Below are 24,979 nucleotides of genomic sequence, written 5' to 3'. Positions count from 1 at the left end.
AGATTTGTATAAGCATAAGAACAAATGAATTTAAAAGTACAGTAATTTGTAATTTTCCTAGCTGAACAAACTGTAGTCCTATAGAGTTAAACATCCCACCTCAACCATTTCTCTCAGTCCTGACCCAAGGTCAAAAGTGAAAGGCTTCTCTCAGGTGGGGGTACAGGGTTCTTTGCCTGCACTCGCCACGTCATTTAATGAATTTAATGTCCAAGCCAGCTTTGATGAAGACATGTTCTCTATTTTGAAAGACTCATGTTTGTATAGCTAGGAAAAACAGAAGTGACATATGTTATAGCAAATTTAATAATCAGAAGATTAGAGGAAAACTCAAGTTATAGAAAATAATAATGAAGCTTTGACATGAGGTTCAGTTATTTGCATCAAACCAAAGTAAAGTGTAGATTAATGTACAGTACTAGAGAGGAAGTATAAGGGAAAGGAGTGGCACTTAGAAACTTGGGAAAGGAGTGGCACTTAGAAACTTTAGGAAATGAAGGAAGAACTAAGAAAATTGAAATTACATTTAAAAGCCTGGCACACCTACTTACACAGTAGATTCAAGTATTCATGGGGTTTAAAAATGCCATGCAGATCAGTTTTAAGGCCAGATAATTGTTTGGGCTTTGTTTAAACATTTATATGAATGTTTTGGTTTTTGCAGTGAGTGCGAGAAAACTTGTAAAATTAATGTCACATGAAAATTTGTTAATGCATAGTTATTCTCTCCCACCATTGCTCTATCTCTCTTATAGAAAATCTTCATTGATGGTGGGTATCACCACGAGTATAACACCACCTATATCCGTCCACCTTTCAATGAACTGTCAGTCTGTGTTGTTACAGGCTGTACTTGTTAAGCTTTTTACAATGTTCTAAGTAGTTAGTACTTGAGGTGTATATCAGTGCAATGAATGTTTTTTTTTATTATTTTTTTAGGAAAATCTTTAGAATTGGCCAATGTTCTTTTTTCATAGTTTTTATTCTATATGTTCCTGTTTGAGTAGTATCAAGGGGTATATTAATTGGCTCTATGAAATATTTGCATTAACTTTCCATGAAAGTGTTTAAAGAGCCCATTAGGAATAATATATAATTATATACTGTAAATTGTGTTGAGCATACACATTGGGTGACGATATAGACAGTGGATTTGTTTCCAAGTTATTGTGTTGAGCATACACATTGGGTGATGATGTAGACAGTGGATTTGTTTCCAAGTTAGTTTGATTTAGGTTAAAGTTGTTAGCTTGTTGTCAAAAGCATGGGGATGAGTGGAATTCAGCAGGCTTCAATGAGTAGAGTAATTTTTATGAATTTTTAACCACGTCTCTTTCCTCCCTGCCTACTAAGAGAACATATTGTATGTTCTCATTGAAAACAAAATTAATAAACTAATGTAAATAAATAGCTGCTGTTACCAAATATGACTCATTAAGTGTCTCAGTAGTAAAGTATGTTCAAGATTTTAAAGTAATACAGGCTTTACAGAATTACAGTACTTTTTTTCTGAAAATTTGTAGGTAATATATATAATTTTAAATTGAGGACTTTTGTACAACACTTGACAATTGCAAAATTCTGTAATGTAAATAAAAATCAGTTATATTATGCTGGTACCTTTAATTTGGGGATATATAAACCACTTTGTTTTTAGAAATTTTATTAAGGGATTGGTGAACAGAACAAGATCAAGAGGTCAAGTACAATAGTACTGTAAATATGAAAATAGTCCTTTATGGCTCGGAAATCGGTGGAAAAAAACATTCCTAGCTTTCAGACACTGACCTTAGTTGTCAGATTACTTCCTAATAAATGCAAGTCTTCACAAAGACCTTTCATAAAATGACTAATTACATCAACTCTCAAAATGGCATGTGACCCAGGTTTTTTAAGCCTTTTCAGTTAACAAATAAATATCATACTGGAATTTTTCTCATCAAACTAGTTTACTTCAGATATTAAGTGAAAAGCCATTATATGGTTAACCTGTTAAATAAATAAATGTTCTATATTCTTTCTGTATACAGTAGAGGCTAACTGCAACTTTTCATGTATCTGTACTGCCTATCATAGTAAACTACACAGACAAGAAGACTTAATTGAAAAATTTAATGCAGTTTTTATTCTTCATATCTATGCTTGTATTTCAATAACTCATTCCTGCTACAAAACATCTTTCTTTTGAAAAACCAACAGTATAAGATTTTTATCAATTTAGAATACTGCTTGCATCACTCTGCAGGCACGATGTCGATGGAGTTCGAATGTCTGCCATTAATTGAATTATAACCATATCCTTTCATTGCAAGAACATAAGGATGCATTGTCTCTGGCATGCACTTTGGGTCCTCCATTACACTTATCTGTAAAAGATATATGCAGTATGCAATTAGGATTTACAATGATGTACCATTTGACTACCTATCAAATTGACCAGCTCTATAGCAGATAAATAAATATCTTCACTCCCTGGTCTGGTTAAAGTAACTAATAATATTCATTATACAGTAATCCTCCTTTCTCGTCAGTTATGCCTCTTAAGAAATGTGAAATACTTTAAAAATGTGGCAATTGTACATGATAAACCTTTTAACTTGTGGTGGTGTACTCTAAACCTTGGTGTCTAACCTTACCAAGTAAATGTACAGTAATAGCCTTTGCAAATGTCCTGTGCAAATCATTTACAACATTAAAAAATGTTTCCCAAACCATTATTGCTCGCAAAACCCCAACTTTATACACAATTACAGCAAGCATATATGGAAAATGTGTGATTATACTATTAAGAATAAATAACAGTACGGTAATGTACAGTGTAGCAAACAAATTGATTAAATCAAACCATAAATCTAAAAGGTAATATGAAACGATAATGAAGAGGTATTGTACAGATTATCCACTCGAACAAAGCTACAGGAGTTCCTTCATGCTTAAAAAAATAAGTTACAATAACACATTTACATACGGCACGAAAACTTGGTTACTCGGGAAAGCCTTTCAAGTGCTCTTTGGTTATATCTTGGGTAATGAGCTTAGTCTAGTCTATGTTTGAATATTATACAAAAGCAGGTGCTCTCATGCTGGCAAAAACAGAAAATCGTGCTATATATTGGACATTTAATTCACAAGTCCTTAATGAATTTTATACATTTTATTAATTATTAATTGATTGACTTCACAAACGAAATGACTAAATATTTTACATCAACTGCTATTCATACTGTACAGTACTGTGAAGCTTATTACATCACCACCCTTCTTACATTTCCTTGTAAACGTAAAAAAAAAAAAAAAAAAAAAAAAAAACTATGCTGTTTATTACAGTACTATTTTTCCATGACCAAACTTGAAGTGAAAAAATCAATGTCAGTAAATTAAACTAAAATGCTAAATGAAATGAATGGACCTAAAGGGTGGAAATTTATTTTATTCAAGAAAAAAAAAGCTCCTTGCAAGGAACAAAAATATAATGCTGACCAGCTACACATGACATTATCAGATTCTGGTCCTACCCAAAGAAGATTAATAGGAAACAAACCCTAGATATATCATCCTACACGAACCATATTGATGAAATATCAGTTTGAGAAAATTAACTTTTGAATCAGATTTTCTGGGATGCATGTACTAATTATAATAGGATGGAGAACCAGAAGGTTATGAAGCTTGTTGAATAAAATGCATTTAAACAAAATTTATAGCCATAATGAAAGAAAAATAATAAAGTTAAAAAGTAATTTGTATATTTCCTAGCTATACAAACCTTAGTTCTTTGAAATGGGAAACTTGTTTTCAGCAGACCTGGAACATATATTAAATTCGTTAACAAGGTAGTTAACAAGAATGGTAGGCAAGGGTAAGGTGTCCCGCCCTTCCACCTATCAGAAGCACGTCGCTATTGACTTTCAGCTCAGGACTGAGAGGGGTGTTTGAGGTGGGAAGTTCAACTTGAAAGGATTGTATTACTAGGAAAAATACAAATTACTTTAAAAATGTTTTTCTTCCTATGCGTATACAAACCTTTCGTCCTTCAAAATAGGGACCTCTAATTGGTGGGTGAAGTACCCTTATAACCGAATTGCTTGGTTCTTTTTCTTCTCTGGAAGTGTCAATCTGCTTAGTCCCATAAGGCAGCAAAGGAGAACACTCCAGCCTCCTACCTGTCTCTCATAGAGATGTATAGACTAATAGGACCTGACCTATCCAAGAAGATTGGTACGTGGTCAAATGAGGAATCCCTTACCTGGAAGGGGATGGCAATCCAGAATAATATACCTTGCATTGATGTTCAATGGGTTTATAAATTCCAACATTGGGTAGGTACATCTCTACTGTACTGGACTCAGAAGTGTAGCTTACCAGCATCCAGTCGAACCACCGAGGAACAATACGAGTGCTTCATCCCCAAGAGAGGGGACAGGAAAATGAAGAAGGTCCAGTCATTCTACCTTTCATTCCTGACATATCTATGTTACCATAGAAAAGATACTTCCTATCCCGTGTGGAAGCTAGGTTAGCTATACAACTGCTTGAGTAGCCACCAAAGGACCAAGTACAAAGGTATTGAGGGACCTGTAGGTATACTCCCATAGATGAAGGTGGTCTGGTTTTTCCATACCACACCCTTCAACATCTGACCAAGTGCAAGATTCCTCTTGAAGGCTGGGTGGGGTCTAAACCTCTAACTTTGTAAGCTCTGGTCCAAGCTGGTAACTCGAACCTCCTAGGAGTAGAGGCGTGCGCTTTACAGATCATCTCACGAAGCCAGAAAAGGTAGTGTTCTTTAACACCTTTCTTGATCTTGCCAGTGCAAATGAAAAGTCACGGACACTCAGGCCTGAGGTGTTGGGTCCTCTTCAAATAGCACTGCAGAGCCCTCAAGGGACACAAAAGCATCTCTCAATCACCACCCAACATTTCTGGTGAAGAAGGGATGTAGGTCTCGAAACGGGTGCACCAACAGTTGCTCTGTTTTGGCTACAAACCAAGCACAAAATTAAAGGAGACTTTTCATCTCTCAGTGAGGGTGACTATGTAACAGACCATGCAACTCGCCAACTCTCTTCGCCAGTGTGAAGGCTGGCAAAGAGACAGCCACAAGAGTCAGAACTGTCTGACCTAATGAAAAGCTCCAATGTCCCACTCTGGGGGCCTGAGGTTACGGGATGGGCATAGAAAGCTCCCACGGAGAGAAGAGGCCTACAGCTGAAAAACCTACAGTCAAAAGATCATGCTCGAGGTTAAACAGTAATCTTTGACAGCCACATATGAGTCACTTTTCTCGTCACAAGAAGATGAAGAAATCCACAATATGCGCTATAGTGTCTTTAACCCGAGACTTATCCCTTCTATGACATCAATCACAGAAGATTGCATACTTTCCCTGGTAAACTGTTGAAGGTACCGAGACATCTGTCCAGTGCCTCACCAAAAACCTTTTGCTGAGAAGAGATGCTGGAAAGCTTCCAAACGTGAAATTCCAGCAACTTTATGATTAGTGGTACAGTACCTAAAAAGAAGTGGCTGACAGAGATTTCGACTAGTAGTGTTGACTGGTGTGGAAACCACTCGGCATGAGACCATCTGAAAGCCATCAGGATCATCCAGAGTCCTGGCATAATCAACACTCGTTAATTGGCAGATGTTTCAGGGTGGGTGTTCAGATTAAAGGCATATGCATTCCCTGATGACCGAGTGTCTGCTATTGAATTTCTTTAGCATGGAATGTACTTGGCTGACAACTCTATGGCGTGGAATGCAGCCCAAGTATGTATCACCTTCGTCAGCCCTGAGAGACCGTGTCCCCTTGTTCCTCATCACCACTTCCATATGCCTCCTCAAACATTCTTGGAATGCTTGCAGAGCAAGAAAGGCCGTTTGCATATCTTCTAACCACACTTCTGAGGTGACCAGGTCATTCAGGTATGCGCTCCACCCTCCTTCGACGTCTCTGAAAACATTTGCATGCCAGGAGGCGTAGAGTTGAGTAGAATACCTCAGCCACTAGGCAAGATTGTCCAGAGTCTCCAGCCCCACTGGAACAAGAAGAAAGGGCAGATCCTTGGAGCCTTGGCATTGATTCTTCAAACACCACTGAATAGATCTCTGATGCAGGCACCCATGAGAACAGGCTTCTCCAGCAAAGAAAGGTGACCGAGAAGACTCTGTCAACGCCAAGCTGGGATTTTTGTCTGAAACAGCAATAGTTGTGCTACCTGCTTGAGCTAACTGATGCAATAGTCTGACGGAAAGACACTCACTGCAGCGTGTCTATCAGCATACCAAAGTACTTTGACCTTTGCTTGGGTATGAGATTCAACTTCTCTGAGTTTATCAGAATCCCCATATGTTAACAAGAGAAGTTGATCTTGTACAGTAAAAACTGCCCCACAGAGAAGGCCATTATCAGCCAAACTTAATATATGAAGACATCCCTAGCAAGTGGGTCCAAGCTGCTACCAAGGTGAACACCCGAGTAGCAGTACCCAGACTGAAGTAGAGTCTTTAACTGGTACACCATACCATAAAAGGGGAAGCATCCTTAAGGTCCCCCAAAACATGGAACTCGGCATACAACATACTGTTTCCATCCTGAACTTCGTTTGACGTACACAATTGTGTGAGAGAGAGAGAGAGAGAGATAATGACCAGTCTCAAGAGAGAGAGAGAGAGATATATATTATGACCAGTCTCAAGTCCCCCAGTTGACTTCTCCACCAGGAAATCATTAATCGTTTAAGCCCAGTCACTTTAATTGTGCTCTTATCCAACATCCCTTCTACCTGTCTGCAAGGAGAGTGCTTTCAATGATGTTGGAGGATCGGCAAACAAATCCTGAATAACCTCTTACCCTAGCCATGGTAAAGGGAGTAAATTGTCTAGGTAGGAAGGCTGAGGGAGTGCGCCGAAGCTCCTCCATCAACCAGGGAATATAAAGTGTACAGAGCAGTACACTCCTGTCCTGCCTGGCTAAAGAAAACCTAAGCCATGGCCCCTGGGGTATAGCGCTGGACCCTAACCTGTCACTGTGAACCTGGCAGAGGGGACGAAACTTGGTCCGTGGCTCATGGTCCTACATGAAGTAAAGTGTGGAGATGTACGGCTGGCTTAACCATAACCAGTTACAACGTCCACCTTCTCCCTAAGAAGTAAGAAATTCTTTTTTCATATCCATAATAATAAGTATCAGTCGGCATTCACTTCCTGTAATAAAGAGAATGATGAAACTATTTGGTAAGAGCGCAATAGTTCGTCCATAAGTCCTGCGGCTGAAAACGAAAGTGACTGTTCCGACAGATGGATGACTGGGGTTCTCACCCACGCTCACTACCTGTCATTAAGTACCTCGTTAACGACTTCAATGGCTGTTCTAGCTCCGCTTTAGACATACTCCCTAGTTTAAAGGAAGAAAAGTTTGTATGTACACTCCTAGTATCAACTTCTCTTTAAGACCTTCTTACTAAAACTTACATTATTGTAAACAAAACTAAATTATTTTTTAAGATTGGTCCTTCTATGCCATAAGTTTAAAAAATTTTGGTGACTGCCCAGCCCTAACATTCAGATGAAAAACATACCTCAGTAACAACTTCATACTGCATATAATACTTGTCATAACAATCACAAATTGTTTTATCTAATGTTAAATTATTTGCCATTAATAATTTGAAAGCTATGCCCTATACAATAGATAGTACACCACACAGTTTAGATAACTTACCCCGTAAAGTTTGGATGCCCAAGCCGGCTTGCAGCTGAGGCTCAACCCACAAGGACATGAGTAAGTGTAGACCCAGGAGCCATAGTAATTCCGCAGGCGATTCCCAGGAGCACAATATTCCCCTGAAAGTAAGTTAAGTCCTATTATAAGTCTGGACTAAAAACATTTGCTTTTGGAACAACTTTTAAAACTTCTTAATATTCATAGCAAAATTTCTTATTTACAAAACCTCAACTCCTTATACACTTTAATGTATAAATTAAGTTTAAATGTATTCAATAGTTCTTTGCCTTTAAATGAAAAAAAATCAGCTAACACGTATACAAACTTGACTTATAGGTTAATGCACAGTAACTGAATAAAAATCAAATAGGTAACTAAAATTTTCAACTTTATGGAAAGTGAATTCCCCAAATACTGTATATAAGTTAGCTCAATTTAACACAAAATACTAATATAGCTGTTTTATTATTCAAAGACTGTTAGACAATCAATTTAAAAAGAATACTGTACAAGATAAAAATAAAAAGACTGTACTGCAAATGTATTTGGAGGAATTGGGTAAACTTTTCAATCTTTAAAAGCAACTGCCAGGAAATGAATAACCAAGAAATTCTCAAGGTGTGTACCATATAAGTAGTGGAAAGGACAGACCATCTCACAATAAACATGCCTCCTTTTTCAAAATTAATAAACTACATATTAAGAGACTATCTTTGGCAATAGGAATGGTTATTCGGGTTTCGAATTTAGAAAGCAGCATGGCAGAAAGGATCATTTATGATACTATAGTGTCTTGGTTGACATCTCTCAAAACTCATGTACTGTACTGTAAAGTATATGAATTTTGCCAAACCTAGATAACCATTTCTGTTATTTATAATTTTTATACTTTATATATGAAAGATCTATTTTAATGTTATTACTGTACTATTCTTAAAATATTGTATATTGTTCATTACTTCTCTAGTGGTTTATTTATTTCATTTCTTCACTGGGCTATTTTTCCTTGTTGAAACCCTTGTGCTTTTCCAACTATGGTTGCAGTTTAGCAAGTAATAATAACAATAACCCTTTAAAAGATCCTTCGAGAGGAAATATAATTAGCCTACCATAAGACAAGTCTGCCAATTATATAGTACCTAAAACCTTTGGTATTGTATGCTGTACATCCCTTAATGGAAAATTAAATGAAGAGGCTCTGAAAAGCTTCGGATAGCTTTTACCAACACATACAGTATTCAATACATTCTCTATTTTCTGTGTCATTATTATTAAAGTATTACTATTTTTATTGTTTGCAAAATTCATCATTGTTATTTATATTATTGGTATTAGCCCACATTCCTTCACCATTTAATTTTGTATTTAAAATCAATCCAATAAATTCTAGTTTTGCTCAGATGAAATTACACAGGTTTCTTGTATGAAAATTCTTCAGGACATTGATAGTGTTAAAGTACTACAGAGTAGTTATGCTCAACTTTAAGGCATGGCTGAGAAAACGAAAGGAATGTAATTTAGGCTTGATGCCAAGTGCTGGAACCGAATGGATTATACATCACTCCTAAGGATAATAGATATTACCATACAGTATAATACAAGCAAGAAAAAAAAAGTTCCTTGGCTGCATTTGTATAAATACTTTATCTTGAATTCCTTTATTTAGCTCTTGATTGTTAACATAGGTGGTTTTAAATTATTGGTGGTAACTTGCTAAAATGAACGTTGCTTGTATTCTCTTTTGCTGAAAAGTGCTTACCTGTACTTGCCTAAATCTCTGAGGAAAATTCTCTCTATACATAGCTCACAAACTGAGGAATCAGAGTTCAATTCTTAAATTGGATCATGCATGAAGAAGTTCAGTATGGGTACTTAACCTAAAATATAGCATTGTACACCTCTATTGACTTAAGCAATAACTTAGCTACCTACCCTGTAATTGTTATATTGGTCGGTTGCAATTGGGGTAAAAAGAAAAATAGTAATCTCTAAATGGGAGGGCCTCAACTAAGTAATCTTTAAACATTCAGATTACCTAGTCAAACTCTCTCTAGCTGGAACTAGTTTCTCTTTCTTTGACTTGAGCAAAACTCTACACACAAAATTGCTTCCTAAAAAATATATTTCATGAATTAAAAGATGCTTACCAATTTGCCTGAGGGGCTGACATACGCCCACAGGCCTACGGTGTCTTCTGCCGGTCATAAGGCAGCATCCACTAGTGCAGTCAATGTTATCACTGCAGGTATCTCCCTCAGTCGGTGGAAACATTAAGCCCTGGGTAGTCCAAAGAAAATAAGACAATTCAGAAAAGGAGGTGATACAGTAGCTGTTGAATTTAGAAACAAGAGTTGATATGGATGAATAACATTACTGCCACTACATCTTTACACTGTATACTATAAACAGATTATATAAAAAATAGAAAATTGTGTATTGGACTCATTTACATTCAAATTCATATTAGCTACAATATTGGATCTAGTAAGGTGTTTAGGCTTTATAATTACACAATTTGGTAGAAATTATCAACTTGAGGTAAACATAGACTATAAGTAAAGCAACATAAATGATGTATATTTATAAATTTGGTCCCTAGGGGGCCTTTCCTTGGCATGGATTGTTGTGCACACATTCCTGCATAACACATCTAGTGTAAACATTTTGTATGAAGGCTACTTTATATCGTCTCTGTTCCACTACGTAGTTCAAAATTTGCAACGACTCCTAAAAAAGCTTCATCATACGCAAAATCGACCCCTAAGCCCCAGAAGAGCATGATAACTTTGGAAAATATGGTAGAGATCGTTGATAATGTAGGGAAGGTATAACTTTGCTGCAGAGTATCAAACGTTCCTTGTGAATCAGAGTACCCTACTGTGCGGCACATCACGAAAAACAAAAGCAACTTTTGTGCTGTGGTATGTGCAAGTTCCAACACATTGCTAAGCATGTAGCAATGGTAAGGACCAGAGCCTCAAAGGAGTAAGTTACAGTTTGGTGGAGTCCATCCTTACCCAAGAGACAGTTCAAGTCAAGTACTAGTAAGGCATTAATTGTTTAGTGAATGGCTTTTCAACTCCCAAGATCATCAAGAAATCTAGGCTATAGAACCTGTTTACAAGACAACCAGTAAAGTAATAATACTAATGTTTGTGTTTTTGGTTTTTAAATGACATTATGACAGCAGTAGTTCTCAAATTGTACAGGTAATGCTTTTATATCATTGTAACCCCTTATTCTCTGACTTAAGGCATTTGCAATTATCTGTTACCTAACCCAACAAACGGCAAGGTCCGACAGTAATTTTTACAAATTATTACTACAAATTTCAGTGCAGGTTCTTCTATGATACTAGTTACTATTCTGCATTTTTCATTCAAAATCCTGTTCATTCTCTCTCTCTCTCTCTCTCTCTCTCTCTCTCTCTCTCTCTCTCTCTCTCTCTCTCTCTCTCTCTCTCTCTCTCTCTCTCTCTCTCTCTCTCTCCCCAATGTATTGTTACTGCCCTAAGATTTTCCCGTTGATAATGAAATAGACCGTGGCTGCAGAGATTCTCAAAATATATACTTCTACCACCCCCTTAAATTGCAATACACACCAGGATTTGCATTATTACAGGAAGTGCTTAAAGTCAAGCGGGTACTGTAATCTGGTATAACTGAATAGTAGCTAATTATTGGCAAATATGATGTTCCCAAGTTGTAGCCAAGTAATCAAGCTACGTATCTTTCCTACTCGCTATTTTGTGTTTTGCTAATTCCTGGCAATTAATATTGGGGCAACCATCGCTCATGAGCCCAGTAAGGGGGTTCTCAGTAGTTAAATCGGGGTTTTGGATGGGGAAACACCAGAAACAAGGGATTTGCAACAAATAAACACAAGATAACCAGTTGAAACAAAATATCTGGTTCACGTAAGTAGTTTGAATTTAAGTATCATAATTACCAATAATTCGTATCACGCCCCTCTGTTCTGGCAAGCGGTAGGCTATAAGGATGACGGCAATCATGTTGGTTATTATTTCGGGGATACTTTTTAACTTTCCGATCAGCAATAATAGCAATATACTGAACGGAGGAAGTTTTTACCATAATGAATTGACGAAGTATATAAAATCACACCAAATTTCGAAATAAATTGTACTTATTGTTGACGTCTTCTTGTGACGGTAGTCAGCCTGGAAGTTCTGGAACTCAATGGAGTCTGGGAAAGTGGAAAGTTGTTGTTGTAGAAAAACACTATCCGGGAACTTGTGCACAAATATATGGAAGCTCGACATTGGTTAAACACAGGTAATAATTACTTCAATGCTGACAAAAGCAAATGCAAACAACGCACGCGGAGTAAGTTAGGTAAATCACAATCAGTCTTCTAAAAATAAATAATGTACCTAGACAATAAAATGTTCATCACAATTTAATCGACCAATACGTAAGTCCCATTAATCACACAGAAGAAAATGGCAAAACTAACGAGCACTCGTCCATTTCTTATAGGAAATTCCAGTTGCACTAGAAATCTATGTATTATATATTATGATAATTATTTCCAACGTGGAACTCAATGTTATCTTTAATCCTACTTGAATTTTTCAAGATAACTTATTATGTAGATTATTGGCATTATTTTTTCTTGCTTTAGTCGACACTAATTGAGACAGACTTAGTCAGTTCAGTTCTTGCAAATAAACACCGCATAGATTATACAATAGTTCATGAGAACCATGAATGAAATATATCCTTGAGTAAGGATGGCGCAAAACTTATTTTTGTTTTGAACAAATAGTTTCTTGGAGTTCTGATCTGACTACTACCAATGCTCCCACGAGGTCTTATTATGGCCGTATCCTGATTAATATCTACCATACTCTGTTTCCTCTCTTCCACATGTAATGTAAGCGCCCTTTTCATTCATCATAACATTCCTATTACCCGGAAAATGTGTTTGCTTATTCACTTCTTTCCTTCCTGTGACTGTCTGATGTTTTCAACTCTTTTCAAGACTTCTTCTCTTTCTATGTACATAAACGTCACTATCTATTACAAGACATTTCAAGGCAACCATTAAGGCATTCTTATAAACTAGAGTTTCTGCCTCTTCCCCTTCAATTCTCGACACCCTCCCGAATCCCCAATTTCATGATACGGGCCAAAAGATACGACCTCCTAGTCCCGACTGTCAATCATAGAGACGATGTCATCGAGAGTCGAGACTTCGAAGATGAATATGGCCACCTTCGTTGACGTCCGGAAGAGAAAATTATTCTAATGATATTCTTTCGAAGAAAATAATGCAAATGAGATAAATTATATTAAATGCAATTGATACTGATTGTAACTTCACGACTTTATTTAAAAATTAAAACTTGTAATACTCCATGTGCACAGGATGCTCTTTCAAATACGCAAGCGCACAACACACACACTCCTACATACGCATATATATATATATATATATATATATATATATATATATATATATATATAGAGAGAGAGAGAGAGAGAGAGAGAGAGAGAGAGAGAGAGAGAGAGAGAGAGAGAGAGAGAGAGAGAGAGAGAGACTAATGCACAAAAATGAAGGACAATAGTATGACGATGCAAAGAAATAATTTCATTCATTAGTGTGACCCTACTTAAAGATAGACGAAGAGATAGCTCTTAATTGACAGGAAACAAACTATCTTCCGTTTATGAGACACTCGTCTAGACCCTCAGGTAGCGTGCGGGAAGATAACCAACCACGGTAAATAAAGTACTGAATTATTAAACAAGCGTGATATGCAGTGACCTGAACTGGAAGAATTGTTCGAGACAAGAAAACACCAGCTGCCAATTTTACTGTCTCCTATGTGGCGATTTCCCAGTTAATGGTAATATTTTTAGTCATGCAAAAATAAGATATCGATACTGACAGAGTACATTGCAATGGTCTGTCGCATTGATAAAATAAAAGAGGAATTTTTTCATTGAAGACTATAATTTAATCTATATATATATATATATATATATATATATATATATATATATATATGTATATGTGTATATATATGTGTGTGTATATATATATATATATATATATATATATATATATATATATATATATATATATATATATATATATATATACATATATATATATATATATATATATATATATATATATATATATACATATATATATATATATATATATATATATATATATATATATATATATATATATATATACATATATACATATATATATATATGTGTGTGTGTGTGTTTGTTTAAAATAGCAGGCAAGAATGGACAGGCCAATTAAACAATCTAGATAAAGATTTGTCAGTCGAATAACTGCTGCATTGAGAGTGAGAAAATTGTTTAGTTTACGCTATACAAGAATCATCGTATCCTGCAAGCAAGATCTCCTCTTGCCTTCAGTCAGTATGTCACTTGAGCTACTTTTTTCAGCAAATGTCCACAAAAACAACAGCCATTTTCATCATCTAGCAACCTCCACTTATATCAAAAAGGCAAATTTCACGTTTATTTGAATACATTAAATATATTACCTTTATTTAAAGGTTAAAGAACTGCATTGTCAATTACATCCTTTAGTTTAGATTATCTCAGAAAAACCGTCAGCATTTGTGTGTGAATTTGTGACCGCCCTCAATTACTCACAAATCCATTGAATGCCTATGTGTATATCGTAGAATATACTGTATTAGCATAATGTCAATGCTTGTTCATATGTCTTTAGAAACTTTAACTAACGTTATCTTCAATATTTTATTTTCCTTTTAGTCACTCTTACTGCCAAATATTTTCCGATAAAATCCTACATACCACAAATAAAAATCGTCAGACCAAACATTTCGTAATACTAAAATTGGCAGACACCACGTCACGGTCCATCTACAAAGCATATCTTTTTTATTTACTCCCTACGTTCCTTTTTTTTTTCTTACAAGAAGGTAACATCCCCCTCCATCAAGGTCTTTTGATCCCTCTGGTGTGAGTGGCACTGTGGCAGTGGCACTGATGGTGATGTATGGTGGTGTACTGGTGAAGGAGAGGGAATGAAGAGGGGGGAGGTGGTAAGGCGGGGAACACTGACTTTGGGGAGGAGGAGAGGAAGGGGGGGGGGTTAAGTTGAGAACACGGCAGCAATGAGCAGTCAATCACTAAAAGAGAGAAACGAAAGACGCCTGGCGTAACGTTCTTCTTCTCTTATTTTCTTAACATAAAACCATTTTCTTGAGTTTTTTTTTTATTGTGGGGTTCAGAAATTCATCTTTCAACAGAACTATAATAACTCAATGTAAATGCGAATATTTGCTTGCTAATGATTTGTTTTAATACCGAAGAAATTGTAGAAATAATTAATCAGGCCTCTCTGAACCTCAAATTTTAATGTTTTAGCAGAAAGTGAAATATGAAATTTCTAGAAATGAAGACAGTATTATTACGCTTTAAGTATTTAACATGTTTAATCACATTCGAAGTGCATATTTTATCAGTTGTATTCTTTGTAACTTTGAGATTCAACGGAAACCTCATCCAGCAATATTTTATTCTGTCTGAGTAAGTGAAAATCTATCCTTCACTTCTATAAGGAAGGCCTTGGTGTAGCCTACTTATTTACTAATTCCTTTAAAAAAAAATTCTTATGAGGCAAGATTTACAACTACTGTGAACAAAGGATTGGATGATAAAGAACAAAAAATTATCCAGAAAGTAACCGTATATATATATATATATATATATATATATATATATATATATATATATATATATATATATATATATATATGTATATATATATATATATATATATATATATATATATATAATATATATATATGATATATATATATATATATATATATATATATATATATATATATATATATATATATGACAATAAATGTTCACGAATCAACTATGGCGTAACTGGTGAGATATCAACGATATTAATTTAGCATAACAGATAGAAAATAACATGTCACAAAATCCAAGACACTATAACGAGGAAAATCTTCAATATTTACTTGCACTATAAACTACAGAAGTAATTTACATATAACGAATTAACAACTGAAGAAAAGAATAAGAACATTATGACCTTCATTACTTTGCAAAGGAAACTTTTAAGCTGCTAAATTTTGCATTAGTCAACTGAGAACTATCGAAAAAATTCTCTTACATCAAAATGATGAAATATTCTTCATCATGCACATTCATTCTAGGGGTGAAATTTCCAATAGATTGCGGTAATTTTTCAATAAATATGAAAACAACGGTAACTTCGAAAGATGAAAATTAAAATGCAACTCATAACACGTCATCTAAACTAAATAGTTTAAGTTTACACCAAGTTTACACGAAGTGCCCTCTTCGTCATCCGTCCTCGCGTCGCCTGAGGGATGTGACTCAGTCAATCAATCTATCAAGTAGCCATTTGAGTGGCAATGACAACGAGTTCTTGGCTTGAAACTAGGTTTCATCGACACTTTTTTTTTTTTTCAAACATCAAAGGTTAGTCATAACAGTCACTTGTATGCCTTTCTTGGAGAGACGAACCTCACTAAACTTTCGTTGAGTCTCTAGATCCTCGAGATCATCTTAACATTCTACAGTATGGTTTGCACATAATTTTCATCATGAAAAAACATACACATTATTGATTAATTCATCTACACACATTACACACACATACATATATATATATATATACATACACATATATATATATATATATATATATATATATATATATATATATATATATTTCAAATAAGCCATATCTTTTAATACATTAAAGTCTGGATTCTCTTAACGACCTCGGGATCAGAGCCCCAGGTGAAATCACTAAAGACTATAGTATCTGACCGGCCGGGTTTCGAACCCTAGTCCAGGATACTGGACATAATGTATGTATGTATGTAGGTCCACATAGCTCCATAACTACGAAATTCCCTTTTTAATCTCAATAAAATTCATTAGCTTTTTAGTTAATTCATATACCTGTCATTCGTCTACTGTCATCCTTACTTCTATAACCGAAAAAAAACACTATTTTAGAGTTATTAAAAGACAACTGGCATAAATAAAAAAACTAAAAAATCTGAATAACGATTTTTCCACATAACTCCAGGTCCGAGATAAGCAAAATTGCAACCGCACAATAACTCTTTGCATATAAGATCCTATCCTATGAGCAAAACAGCTGCAAACGACGAAGGCCTTAAGCACGTGTACATTGAATGATGATGAATGCACATAAAATGGCCATAAGGACCTTTGTATAACCCTCAGTGATTCTCTGAATGAAGAAACAGAAAAACGAATCGCTGGTCGCATTCAACTCCTCAGGAGAGCACCAATATGTCCTTCCAAGCTCTATTCTACAACATATTTTACTTACTATGCACAATTCAAATTGACTGTCGCACGCTCTGCCTAAATTGTGTTGTAAATATGGACTTTCTTTGTGAATTATCACTTAAATGTGATCCAATAAATCTTTCTATGAGACTTTAACTGTAGTTTTACCATAATCTTTTGTCCCTTTTGTTGTCACTAATCCCCCCCTCTCTCTCTCTCTCTCTCTCTCTCTCTCTCTCTCTCTCTCTCTCTCTCTCTCTCTCTCTCTCTCTCTCTCTCTAAACGATTCTTTATGATGATCTCAAAAGCCATAATGTCCATAAGAGATAAGGAATAGAAAAAAATAATACCAAGGACTTCACGTGACCCAACACTCGAGTACTCATACTTATCTACAACAAGGATCTGTCATCCCATGCACGAGCGCGCTACTTGCAGCTCAAAACGTCAAGTGCCTATTGCTGTAATGCTTGTTTATTTTCATAGAATTTGAAAGGGTTGTTTCCTTTACTCCTCAAATTTCAGCGTAATGATAATCAACATTCAAAGAATCACTTTTTAAATTAAAAGTACATAACTTGCTCAATTACATTTATCAAAAGCCTAGCTTTTCAGATTTACTTTGAAGCGAGTCATTTTGTTTTAAGGCTGACGAAACGTAGTGCTTCAAATGGATATTCGTTTCCACATTTACTTAATATGGCTTCAATTTTCGATAGCCTACGCAATATTGCGAACAAGATTAAAAAAAACATGAATGCATCGGTTGCTATGTGTATGTTCTATCTAGTTTCTCTTCCTCTTGTTTTGTTAAAGTTTTTTTTTTTCAGTTTATAAAGGAAATATTTATTTTGATGTTGTGACTTCTTAAAATATTTTATTTTTCCTTTTTTTCCTTTCTTCACTGTGCTATTTTCCCTGTTGGGGTCCCTGTGCATATAGCACCCTGCTTTTCCAACTGGGGTTGTAGCTTGGAAAGTAATAATAATAATAATAATAATAATAATAATAATAATTCTTTCGGATAAAAAAGGCTAGTTGAGATGCATCACATTAAGTAAAGACATAAAAACGTTGAAATAAAATAAGGAAAATTTACGATGACGTAACAATAAGGGAGAATGGCTACTTCTCAAAAATCAGGTTTTAGTGTAAAATCACACAAAACATTCATCTAGATTTCACACAGCTTTTCTGACCATTGGTATACTGTAATGGTTTTGTCTTCATTGAATAAAGTATTAAACTCCTATTTAAGGAGCTTTTCTATTAGTTGTTTCAAAAGAGAGAACGCCATTATGCATTAACGGCACCAACATATATTTTTACGAATCCAAATGTGGTATGCTGAACCTTTTCTACATGAAGTGCTTATGAATTATTCTACAGCCCTACCAACTATGTATGCCTCCTCTTATTTTCAGTTACACGGTTCATGCCTAGGATTCTATCACATATATTTTGTGAGATTGTGAACTTCAAAGTCATATAACTTGACATATGCCACTCTTGTTCACTAGCCTATATACTCCCAGAAGTAACTATGCCTTCAACTGAAGGTTAAGTTAATAAGAACCAATAAATGTTTTCTGAAGCAAAAATAAAATAATGCACGTTGGTTTAGGTTACCTTGATTGAAATAAAAAAATAAGACAGCTCTCATCGTTTCTTTATTACCAAGATCATCACATTACTGCAACACCTGACAAAGATGTCTAGAGCTACACTCACCCCTTTCAATGCAACCCTTGGCAGTTTATTAAGGGAATTGATTGCGATTAAAAAAACACGAATTTCTATCCACTAAATAATATCGTAAGCGAAGAAACTTGAAACAAAAATACCGATTTATTACTTCTGCAAAGGTTTTAGATTTTGTTAAAGACTGCTCGTTCTTAGAGCGTTCTAAACGTTGTAGATGTTGTGCAGTAAATACATGTGGCGTTGTAGCAGGTGATTTTAGCGTTCGGGAAGCATTATAAAATTTGTAGAAGCTGTTTGATGAAGGAACTTTAAGTGATTTGACCTTGCTGGAAGCTTTGTAAAATTATAAAGGCTATGTAGTGTGTCTAATTTTTATTTTTCTATCTAAATTTGGCCTCTTGTGTGGACATAAATCAGAACATTTTGGGGCAAATCCAGATCTGAACAAGAAACTTTCGAAAAGGGTGTGTTATTTTGTTCATCTTTGACGGAGGTTTGAGCTCTTCAAACGGACTCGTTCGTCGGTAATTGACTACTCAAATCACAAACTAGATTTCACGATCTTTTAGGTATAATGAATGAATAAAAGTAGTCTCGTTCGTGTGTCCGGTATAGTCAAGGCTTCATCCTACCCTAAATCCTTGAATAAAGTCTCAATTTCGCGAGGTCTAAAATGACCCACAGTCAATAATCAGCATCAACATGATCTATATGCTCAACGTTAAGCCTAGAACATATGCCAATAGTGCCCATTGTCCACAGGCGGTCACCTATTCCAATAATGTCAATTTGAATGGCAACTCAAAAATTCAAAATCCTTTTATAATAACCTATATCTACATGCGGCCCATTAAACCTCGAACATATGCCAACAGTAGCCTACCTATTGTCCACAGGCAATCGCATATTCCAATACTGAAAATTTGAAAGGTAACCTCAAACATTCAAAATCTAATCATAATAACCTATAATAATAGCTTGAATTTCAACGTATGTTTCTTGTTACATAGGCCTGAAACTATTTCTTAGGCATAAGTTCATCACATTGGTTAGAATATAGAGACTGATATGGGTTACAGATTTCAAAGAATATATGCACGGCGAACAAGAATGGGTGAAAGTCTAAAAGAAAAAAAATATTGGAAACTTTGGAAACAGGCAGAAAACCGGGGCAAAATTGGGTATTTCTTTGTAATGAGAGAGAGAGAGAGAGAGAGAGAGAGAGAGAGAGAGAGAGAGAGAGAGAGAGAGAGAGAGAGAGAGAGCTACAATCATTTCAGATTTCAATCGTACTTAATCATGTTTTATTGGATGATTACGACAGATAAAGACCGGGGAGATGTCCCCAATCTTGACTTAAGTCCGTCAAGACTTGAGAGCAGTTTCACCAAGTCCTGTTTGCCGGGTCGTTTCAGTATGCTCGCTTGATGGATCTTATCTCGACTTTCTATTCTGATGTATTTTTTCTTAACCAGTAAAATTTGGTTGTCTGGTATCACGTCTTTCATATTCGGGTCGAGGTAATTTTTTTTAGTGTAATTACTTTTAACATAAAAGTCAAAGAAATCCAGAAAATTTTCCTGTACATTTAGGAATTTAATCACATTTAACACAAAACCCAAAGAAATCCTGTACACTTTAAAATCTAATTACGTTTAACATAAAACTCAAAGAAATTCTGAACATTTTCTAGTATATTTAAAAAAAATAATTACATTTAACATAAAACCCAAAGAAATCTTGAACATTTTCCTGTAAATCTTAAAATGTAAATTTAATTACGTTTAACATAAAATCCAAAGAAATCCTGAACATTTTCCTATAAATAACCAAACCTATCTCTGACTTCTAATCAGCATTCTGTAAATAGCTGCAGAATAACTCGTAAGTGTAAATAAAATGATAAATCATCTATCACACCAATATCTATAATAAAATCCTAGAAATCTAAATGCTCATCCATTTTTCCCCTTGTCACCTATTTCACACATCTGACAGACTAGAAAGCTAGCCAAGAACACAAGAGCTCCCAACATGTCCTTCCCTAATCGATGCCTTACCATCGAAATACCTACACCCATAAGGCACCATCACTTAATTAAGCCCCGCCCACCTCTCGACTAAATACCTCTCTGATTGAAGGTAAAAACGGGCGAGATCAGACATTCCATAAAAAAGGCCCCATAATATCCGTCGCCCCCTCATTCGTATGACGTCATTTAATATTCGCAGTTAGGTGGTATATTAATATGAGATTGGCCAAGATTTCTTCCCATTTGCCTTATTAGGAGAGGCAGAGGGAAAGCTTCATATTTTTGGGGAAATCTAAATATATCATACGAATATATAACGCCACCTCAGGGTATTTTGTTTTTATCTGATGGCGAGGACATTGATTTCGTGTCCTATTTCCCTGCTTCCGAGGTATTTTTGGAAGGTATAAATCTAGGTTTGGGGTATTTTTCATTGGCAACATTAACACTTACTTCTCACTCTTCCCTCGTCTTAATAAGGTCGGGTTAAACTTAGACATTCATGGAATCTCTAAGTATCTATTTATGAGCGGTTTTTACATGGCAAATCGTATCCTTTAAAACATTTATATTAATTCAGAATGGTATTAACATCCCGATAAAAATCAAGAGACTAATATCTTCTTTCTCCGCCCCCCCCCCCACAGATAGATGAAAAAAATATATATCTGGGATGGATAAAATAAAGCTAACCAAATAAAAAAAATTGCAAATAATATTAATTAGCCATCCAAACACTCTCTACTCATGTATAGCCACACTAACATATTTCTATTTACTTTTTCGAAGTTTATACACAAAATAGCGCCAGTGTAAAATAATAATTAAAATGGTTTGTTTATGCTAACAATTACACCGTAAAATTTCAATGACTGATTTTAATATGTATCTTTTACTACTCTTTTAGTTTTTCAAACCAATCCCTTATATTTATCCATTTTTCCTACAGTAACAGTTACTCTTTAAGATATCAATAGCCATTATACAGCAGAGAAAAGAATACCGATTTTCTATTTTTTGAATATGAAACATTTCAATATTGGATTCCCTTGTCAAAAATGTAAGATTTTTTTTTATCTCATTTATGAACAAGTATTTTGTCCGTAATTTTTTATCAACTGATTCACACGTGACCAGTTCACTATATCAGCTGTTAACTTTGTACAAGATTTGTAACTGATACTTTCAAAAATACTGGGAAAAGGTATGTTTTCCATCACTAACTACTGGAACTCCAACTGGCATTTTGAAGCTGTATTAAAGATACAGATGTCTTCAGTGGCATTTTCATGACTTGTGCAAAATATCATCAAATTTTGTGTGAAAAAAAATATCTTAAATTTTTCGTTTTTGTATTTTTAGTTTTCTTTAAACCTTCGTTTGTAAGAATTTAGTCATTATATAAAGATACCAATTTCTTTGAAGAAATTGATGGGCTGCTAGCTTATGAACAAGGCTAGCACAATGTGCAGTAATCTTTAAAAGTAACTAGAGATGCCCTGATGAAAGGCATTAGTTATTGGCTGAAACAGCTGTCGGCAAAAACTGAATGAATTGAGAAGCACATTAACAAATTCAGTCCTTTCATTCAAAATTATATACTTTCAGACAAGAAAAGATACAGAAAAGTAGAAAAGTGTCGCCTTAAAATAATTGATGCCACCAGTGCTTTAGCATTTAATAAAAATTGACTAAGAGAAAGACTATGCCGAAAGAATATATATATATATATATATATATATATGTATATATATATATATATATATGTATATACAGTATATATATATATATATATAAGAGAGAGAGAGAGAGAGAGAGAGAGAGAGAGAGAGAGAAACATCCTGGTTGACATTAAGCATTCTGGGTTGTCCCAGTAGACTATTTTATCAAATTCAATTCTATTATTTATTTTGTGATTTTCAGAATATGAGGCGATCTTACTAATTTATAAGATAAATTCATGTGAAATTCTTTTGATAATTACATCATATATTGTTATTATTCGTATAAGTTTTTTTTACCTACTGTATACCGCTGATGGGAATACTCACATTCAATCTATTGTATCTCAGTTTTATATGCTGATATTCATATTTTCATTTTGTCATAAACATACTCAAGAAGCTGAACATCCTAACAATATTTGCAGGGCATACATACACGTCATGTAACTAAAACTTTGCTTATATTTCTACCTTAATATGAATAACATAAAGAATCTTAAGACGGTTTCTACCGATTAGATATCATAGAAACTAAAATCAACGAAAATTGCGATTCAGTAAAACTATTGAGAAAAAATAATCATAAGTAAATAAAATGAAACAAAGGCATTCCACACTCCCTTGAACTGGGAAGGTCAAAGCAGGACGGGGTCGAAGGCTAAAGCAGGTCTCAAATGACGTCAACCCCCAACATAGTCCGAGTCTTTTCATTTCAAATGGAAGAAGCAAGAGGAACCTTCACGTTCAGCAAATACACTTTTTCCATTATAAGCATTATGCAAATAACACTGATTTTTAAGGTGGCTTGGATATATCTATAGCAATAAATATAAGCCAAACGGTTTAATTGAAAAGTCGGTGTTATGAATGCACACTGCTTAAGAAATACACACACACACACACACACACACACATATATATATATATATATATAAATATATATATATATATATATATATATTGTATATATATGTGTGTCTGTGTGTGTATGTGTGGGTGGGTGGGTGTATGAAGGCCATCTGCACAGTTTAATGACTATGCATATCAATTTATATTGCATACGCCAACTTCAAATAAATACTATTCATTTATCTAAATTTAACATAAATAAGTTGAATATACCTTTAAACTATTCCCCTTTATATAATATGTGAATCAGTAAAATTAACATTACGTAATGACGAAAAACTGAATTCACTCAATTACATCACGTACAAATAATTCAAGGCAACATATTTGCCACATAAACCCTTATTGGAAACCCACCCCACCTTACTTATACAAAATTCCTCGAATATTTATGCAAAAAGGAAAAGAAAATAAAAAAAAAAACCTGAAGAGGCTCCAGACTAAACGGTGACTTGGCAAGGGAGCTATTATTATTAGAAGACGGATTTGAAATGACGTCATAATTGCCCTCTCCATTTTATTATATATTATACTCTTGTGAGATATCAAAGCTTCGGAGATTACGATTTAGAAAAAAAACTAACGTAATATCATGGCCGCCCATTTCTCTCTCTCTCTCTCTCTCTCTCTCTCTCTCTCTCTCTCTCTCTCTAATCGTCTTATTTCCTTATCAGCAGGGTTCTCCCACGAAAATACCTCCATTTGCAGCATGCATTCCATGCCTCTTAAAGACAAAAGAACCAAAATAGCCACTATTAACTCTCTCTCTCTTTGGTAAACAATGAATACCTACATACATCCGTGCTATTGTACGCCAAACTTAAGAGACGTAAAGGGATAAGAAAAACATAGAGAGAGAGAGAGAGAGAGAGAGAGAGAGAGAGAGAGAGAGAGAGTTAATGATCTCCAATAGCGGCATTAACACGATACATTTGGAACTCCTATAAGAATAGTCTTATAATCAGTCATCTGAAACCGTGGGCCGAGATATTTCTGCATCCAGGATTGTGCAGAACAGTGTCTATCGATTCTCACACCTTAATGAACATAACGGCATTAAATAGCAGTTAAAACCTCGCACTGTAAGGGAAGATACATCGGCAAAACATCAATAAATACAAACTCATTGACACCTGGTTGTCGAGATGCGATTAATAGGTGATACGGATCGGGCCCAAAATTCCGGGTGATTTTTGTTTCAATGGAAGGCTAATAGATTTGGCTATTTGTAGTTGTGTAATAAAAGAGCTTTTCTTATACAGTTCTCCATCTTTGTGGTGGCCTATTGGATACATCCCTGACTGACGACCTGCTGGACTGGGGTTCGAATCTCGCTCAAATTCTATTGTTTCTTGTAGTGTCTGCAACCTCATCAATATTTTGAGCTAAGGATGGGGTGTTTGAGTGAACCTATACCTGCTGAGTTATTAGCCACCATTGCCTGGCCCTCTCTGGTTCTAGCTTAGGTGGAAAGGGGGCTTGGACGCTAATCATGTATATATGGCCAGT

General features: G+C 35.0%; 1 protein-coding gene across 4 annotated transcripts in view; it reads right to left on the bottom strand.

The window, feature by feature from the left end:
• Positions 1 to 1,646: 1,646 nt before the first annotated feature.
• The window catches only part of LOC137642456 (uncharacterized), a 67,846-nt gene continuing 44,513 nt past the window's right edge, over positions 1,647 to 24,979 (bottom strand). Inside the window, exons 1-4 of one of the 4 annotated variants that reach the window (XM_068375030.1) lie at positions 11,873 to 11,993; positions 9,874 to 10,003; positions 7,724 to 7,845; positions 1,647 to 2,366 (exon numbers count right to left, since the gene is read on the bottom strand). In XM_068375030.1, the coding sequence (XP_068231131.1) occupies positions 2,235 to 2,366; positions 7,724 to 7,845; positions 9,874 to 9,997 (378 nt within the window). In that variant the 5' untranslated portion in view covers positions 9,998 to 10,003; positions 11,873 to 11,993 and the 3' untranslated portion in view covers positions 1,647 to 2,234. The other 3 variants (XM_068375028.1, XM_068375029.1, XM_068375027.1) reach the window with 3 other exon arrangements.

Source organism: Palaemon carinicauda, chromosome 6 (genome assembly GCF_036898095.1).
Source record: "Palaemon carinicauda isolate YSFRI2023 chromosome 6, ASM3689809v2, whole genome shotgun sequence".
NCBI classification, from domain to species: domain Eukaryota; kingdom Metazoa; phylum Arthropoda; class Malacostraca; order Decapoda; family Palaemonidae; genus Palaemon; species Palaemon carinicauda.
Note: the sequence above shows the minus strand (reverse complement) of the source record. Positions and strands in the feature narration are given on the sequence as shown.